This window comes from Xiphophorus maculatus, chromosome 18 (assembly GCF_002775205.1).
Source record: "Xiphophorus maculatus strain JP 163 A chromosome 18, X_maculatus-5.0-male, whole genome shotgun sequence".
NCBI classification, from domain to species: Eukaryota; Metazoa; Chordata; class Actinopteri; order Cyprinodontiformes; family Poeciliidae; genus Xiphophorus; species Xiphophorus maculatus.
This window is the reverse complement of record NC_036460.1, coordinates 13,881,779-13,888,211: the sequence shown is the minus strand read 5'-3', so window position 1 is coordinate 13,888,211 and position 6,433 is coordinate 13,881,779. Positions and strand designations below refer to the sequence as shown.

General features: G+C 37.0%; 1 protein-coding gene across 1 annotated transcript; it reads right to left on the bottom strand.

Moving 5' to 3' along the window:
- Nucleotides 1-1,127: 1,127 nt before the first annotated feature.
- tirap (TIR domain containing adaptor protein) lies at nucleotides 1,128-6,281 on the bottom strand. Its single transcript, XM_005808915.3, is given in 4 exon segments — nucleotides 1,128-1,354; nucleotides 1,356-1,410; nucleotides 1,729-2,310; nucleotides 6,142-6,281. Coding segments are annotated over 4 exon segments (690 nt in total). The 5' UTR covers nucleotides 6,149-6,281; the 3' UTR covers nucleotides 1,128-1,308.
- Nucleotides 6,282-6,433: the final 152 nt, after the last annotated feature.

Here is a 6,433-nt window from a genome sequence, read left to right as displayed (position 1 = left end):
ATAATAGTTTGTCTTAAGATATTTGTGTTCTTGAATGTATGTTATGCCAGTAAACCTACTGTAATTTGCAGTAGATGTGAATAATTTTGACTCCAACTATGTGGTTTGAGTTATTACTGTGTTTTTAATCAGCTCTTTGTTTCTTTATAGCTTCTTTTGTTTAGCTATATCTTCACTGATCCCAGTTTCCTTCCGTCTTCTTGTATTTTTTTGTTGTTTTTTTTTTAACTACAGACCAACTTCACATGACCTTGCTACTTCTGCTTTCTGCTGCTTCCTGTTGGCTTTTGGGTGTATCACCACGAAAGTTGTTAAAACGTAGTTACACTAGAAGCAAGTCGCTAATGATGCACAGAGAAAATGTAACATTTAAACAGACAAAAATATTCAACATTCACGTCTAAAAAAAAAATCAATGCCACGTTAAACATGAAAATCTGATAAATATTTCAGTGAGATGAGTCTGAGGACCTATTTTTTAAATATATTTCTATGCCTAACCTTTTCTCTAACTTCAGGCCAAGAATAAAGGTGGATTATATTTGTAAAGGAATTTGTTATGGGTGGGTGCTTCGTGTTCAAACAACATTTTTTAGATCTTACAAAGAAAAGACGTTACAATGCTCTGCACAGATGAATTTCTGTTGAAGTGTGAAAACATCTTGAGCACACCACCCAGTATGACTAAAAAAGTCACTAGAGCCAAACAGCTTTTCAAAACACTGCAGGAAGTGGCCAAAAGTATCAGTAATGTGGGTTTAGTCATCAGCAGCAGTGTGTTTAGTGCACCGCATGTATATACAGTACAGACCAAAAGTTTGGACACACCTTCTAATTCAATGGGTTTTCTTTATTTTCATGACTATTTATAAGGCAAGAAATCCCACTTATTAACCTGACAGGGCAACACCTATGAAGTGAAAACCATTTCAGGTGACGACCTCTTGAAGCTCATCAAGAAAATGCAGAGTGTATGCAAAGCAGTAATCACAGCAAAAGGTTGCTACTTTGAAGAAACTAGAACATAAGGGGTATTTTCAGTTGTTTTACACTTTGTTGTTTAGTGCATATTTCCACATGTGTTATTCATAGTTTTGATGCCTTCAGTGTGAATCTACAATGTCAATAGTCATGAAAATAAAGGTAACTCATTGAATTAAAAGGTGTGTCCAAACTTTTGGGCTGTACTGTATATTTTAGTCTTGGTCACAGCAAATTTCTCTGATGCTTTTATCTCTCTGCTGCATCCCTTCTAGTGGTGAGAAGTCTTGAGATTTACACCATCTGGTGTCGGCTTTTACACTGACATCACGTTGCTTTCTTGCGTGTCGTCTCTTCCATCTGATGCACAGCTTGAGTCACCCAAGCAGTGGTTCAGTTCCTCTTCACTTTGAATCAACTTCTCCAAATCTAAGAAAAAAAAATGTTATCAGACGAAGAGCTCTTCTACCAAAGCATGCAATATAATGCATGTATAATCTATGTTCCTTACTTTTCTGACAACAAGCAACAATTGGGTGAATGTAATTCAACACCAAGAAGACTCAGTGTTTATCATAACACGTCATATGCCATAAAAAGTTTGTTTTCACTAATGTCCTCTAATAAAACTCTGTGGTTTTATGTGTGAAGGTTACTTATCAAGGCCATTTCAATTTTGATATTCAAAGTAAAGGGGGCTTGTTGAGGGGCATATTGACTGCCAAATATCTTAATTTGTGTACTTACAACTTTGTACAGTCTTATTGACCACATTGAAGCCATAGTCAGGATTCCTGCTCAGATCAATGTAGTAGTAGAACCTCAGTTCCTGTGGGTACTGAGAGTGGGCCAAGTCAAGAAGAAGGGGTATCATCGTATTGGACATGGGTCTCTCTGCCAGGGTCTGGTGCATCATGTAACTGCACCAATCATCCTGCACAAAGCTGGGAGTGATGAGCAGAGCCCGAATGTGACTGTTTTCCAGGGCCTTGCAGAACTCTGTGGATATAGCACCTCCTGGACATGAGTCCCTGTGCCATAGGAAGCACCTGAGGCTGCGGGGTGGAGTCTCAAGGAACGAAACCAGGCGTCCGGCCTCCTCAGTGTCTTTCTGGGCAAAGCTGTGGCACACGAACACGTCATATTTCCGTTTCCATCTCAGCTCTGAACTCAGAGCAGTCTTTAACTGCTGTGGTTTTGCAACAGAGGTTCCCTCTGATGATGCAGATGAAGATGATTTAGATTCGAAGCTAGCACCCCCTGCTGATTTTTCGCCTGCTTTGCTGTTCTTGTTTTGTGTTCCAGATTTAAAAAGCTTTAGGAACCACCCTGAAAAAAAGGCATAAAAAATGCATTTAGGACTTGGTCACTTATATTCATCTATGTTAATCTTGAAGGGGAAACACATTTTAACAGTGGCTCAAAAATAAGAAGTGAAATTGGACTAAGTAAAAAATGTTGCATAAGTACATACACCCTTTTCCCTTATCTGTATGCCTCAGATGTATATATATATATATATATATATATATATATATATATATATATATATATATATATATATATATATATATATATATATGAACAATATATATATATAAATTGTTTATTGCTCTGATCAATTCAAGTTTCACAGCTTCACACAGTCTTTTTCTTTTAACAGTAAACACACATCGATGTAAAAAGCTCCAGAAACTCACAGCTCAAAGCTATCTAAGACAAAAGTTAAAAGTCCAAAGTAACTGTGGCAACTTATTTTGCACAGAAGAAAATTTTAAATTTCCACCATATACACAAAAGGATGGCTTCACTAGGAAAAATTTCAACTTTCACAGTAGTACTGCCAGGGTGCAGAAATAAATGTGACAGAAAATCCATGAGGTCACCTGAAGAGGGCTCTGGGCAAGAGATGACCTCACAATCTGATAGCCTTGGGGATAAATCTGGCAACTGAATGCTTAGGTTCTACAACAAAATAATATAGTGGATGCGCACACTTATGTAGCCAAGAAAATGCAACTCTACAATGTTTCATATTTTGCCCTGATTCATTTGTCTGTTGAGCTGAACAGGATAAACAGGAGATTCATTTATATGTTTTTCCATGGATTTCTATTTCTGCATCACAAGATCTTGGTACAATACCTCACAAAAGTGAGTACACTGCTCCCACTTTTGTAAATGTTTTATTATATATTTTCGTGGGACAACACTGAAGATACTGTATGGTGTACAGCTTGAATCCCCTTATTATTATTATTATTACTATTACTATTGTATTATTCATGATATAGCCATTAATGTCTAAACATTAACAGCCATTAATGTTTATGAACAAAAGTAAGTACACCACATGAGTCAAAAATATTAAAATTGTGCCCAAAGTTTTTTTTCTGTTTTTCTTGCATGGCCAGGATGGCCAGATGTAGCTGGTCCTAGTGAAGGAATTTTTATGAGCCATATAATTCAGGAAGCAAAGATGGCTCCACAGTGAAGTGTTGGAGCTACACATCTGTCGCCTCCAAATCACTGACTGAATATGAATATCCATGAATATAATTGTTATTCATCTTTAACTGTGGATTAATTCGAATAATCTAGTCACTATACAGTAACTGGTTAAAGACCTGCCTGCGTTCCAACATAAGAATATTCTGATTATGGGATTCATTTATTGCAGCCCTCCCATTCTTCTTATTCCAGGTCTTAAGTTTGATTTTTCTACTTCTGATAACTGTATAATATTTCTATGGTATAATCTTGTACAGTAGAGGGATTATCAGCAACATCAACATCGACGCAACATCAGCACACCAAGTGGACTGATGCCTTTGAATCCATTCAGTGATTTGGAGGTGACAGATGTGCAGCTCCAACCCTTCACTGTTGGATCCTTCTTTCTCAGAAACATTGGGGTCATCTTTGCTTCCTGAGCTATGATGCTTAAAAAATAGGGTTGTGTTCTTCAGTAGAACCAGCTCCCTCTTCTTCATCACTGTATGACTTCTTCTTCCAAAACTGCAGACAAATCACTCAAATCTTCTTCTGCTTCTGTGTGTTCTGCCTTAGTTCTTTTACAATTCAACTTATCTCAATTACGTCACGAGATGGCACTAAGTTTGACCTAGTTACTACAGAGGAAATCAGTGATACCGATACTGAAACTGCATTTATAGAAAAATATTTTTTTATTAACAGCTTTTGTGCACATGGAATGAAAGCACAGTAGTTCAATCAATCACTTTATTTTGGTAAATTGTCCACATTAAACACAGGAAACAACAAAAGACAAAAAAACCCAACAATTAACAAACCCACAGTTTACCAAAAAAGGAATAGGCCGAAGCAAAGCTTATTCTTGCCTACCCTGTTTTTTTAATCTTACACTACTATTACTAGTTCATCTTTTTAAGTGATTTCATCATGTCAGTGACACAATCAAACCACTCTAAAGCACTCTACAGATTCAGAGTTTATTACTTCTCTTTCATTCATCTGTGGTGACAGTACAAAGCTGGTGGATGTCAGAAACTTTGTACTCTGTACATACTGTTCTGTAGATACTCATTAGGATTTAGCTTTGGAGACCTTCTTGGCCATACCTCCTTTTCTTTCCTTTCTTTAGCAAGGCAATGGTCACTTCAGGATAGGTTTCTGAAAGGAAGGGAACATACTCTGCTTCAGCTTGGTATCCTTAATGAAGCTCCGTAACTCACGTGGCCTCAAAAAATTGACATTCACACCACTGTGCTTGATTCCTCATATAACACGCACCTCACCTTGTTGCCCTTGACACTATCTGAACCAAGATTACCTCAGTCTCACCAGACCATAAGACAGGGTTTGAATAATCAATGTTAACTTATGTAAACAGTTTGTGGACTTTATTGTAGATTATTTGTAGTTGTGTAAACCTTTAGTTTGTAAGACACTAAATAATAATACACTTCACTAAATAATATTAATATTCTCTCAATATCAATATTAGTTAGTGAAGAGAAATAATGTTGGTAATTCTAACATAAAATAGAAGTTTAGTCTGATTTAACTTCAGATAGTCAGACATGTATGTGTTTTTATATTCACTTATTGACTTCAGGTCTCAACTGTATGTCAATTTTCAAAAGACAACTTTGGTAAGAGGCTGAACTTGTGCGCTTAACTTCTTCGGTCGACCATGACATGGCCTGTTCTGAGGGCAACCGGTCTTAGCCACCATACTGCTGCTCATTTTCAGAGTTTTGGCAATCTTCTTTCAGCCCAGGCCATCTTTATATATGGCAAAAATGATTTCTGTTTCAGATACTCAGCGAACTGTTTGCCTTGTGGTGCCATATTAAAGGTCCAGTGACCAGTATGAGAAAGAATCAAGCAACAATACCAAATTTAACTCACCTGCTGCTCATTCACACTTGTGACCATGTCACACTAACGAGACATATGACACCTGCGAAGGAAAATTGCTATTTGGGCACAATCTGGACTTTTTCACTAGCGGGTCTGCTCACTTTTGTTGCTAGCAATTTGGACTTTATTGGCTGTGTGTTAAATTATTTTGAGGGAACATCAAATTTATATGGTTATGCAAGCTGTCTACTGACTTCTTTACATTGTACTTAAGTGTCATATCTTCAGTGATGTCCCATGAAAAAAAAAACATTTAAAAAAGACATTAAACAAGTGTGAGGCAAGTATTCACTTTTGTGAGATGCCACATCTTAGCAGGGGTGTGTAAGCTTTTGAAACCAACTGTGAATGCTGTTAAAAGATTAGGTTGAACTCCTGAATACTCTGTTCTTCTAAATGACATGTCCAGACTATGACATGTTTGAGCACACTCTGGCACATAAAACTCACCTTGGACTTAATATTATGTCAATAGCTCGGTGCAACATACACTCAGGGACACACAGATGGTTCGCTGTGAAGTCCAGTACAGTTTCAGTTTTCTCAACTGAATCCATACTTGTTCTTATAAATCCCTCGCTGCCTTGCTAAAGGAGAAGTTGTCCATACAAAACCTTCTGATTTTCTTTTCTTTGTTTTTAAATCAAAAACAACAACTTGTAGAAAGCATGCAGTTGTCAACCTTTTAAGGAAAGAAATAATCAAATAGATGAAGTAAGCTTGGCATGAGAAACATGAACTACATTAACTTACCATGCATGTTGTTAATACCATCATGTCTGTTTAGCTCTCCAAAATCTTTCCAGCAAATAAATAGCTGATGCAACTTCACAAAATCTTCATTCGACACACACGTTACTCAGAGAAACTACAGCTCAACAAACAGACTGACAGCTAACATCACGCTAAAAAAGAGGAAGTTACAATTTGCTGAAAGAGACGCCCAGATATATGCAGCAGATTTTCAAATGCAAAGTCAGTTCTAGCTTTATGCTTCATTGACGTTGCAGTTAACCCTTAAGCAGGCCAAGTAAACAGTCAGAAA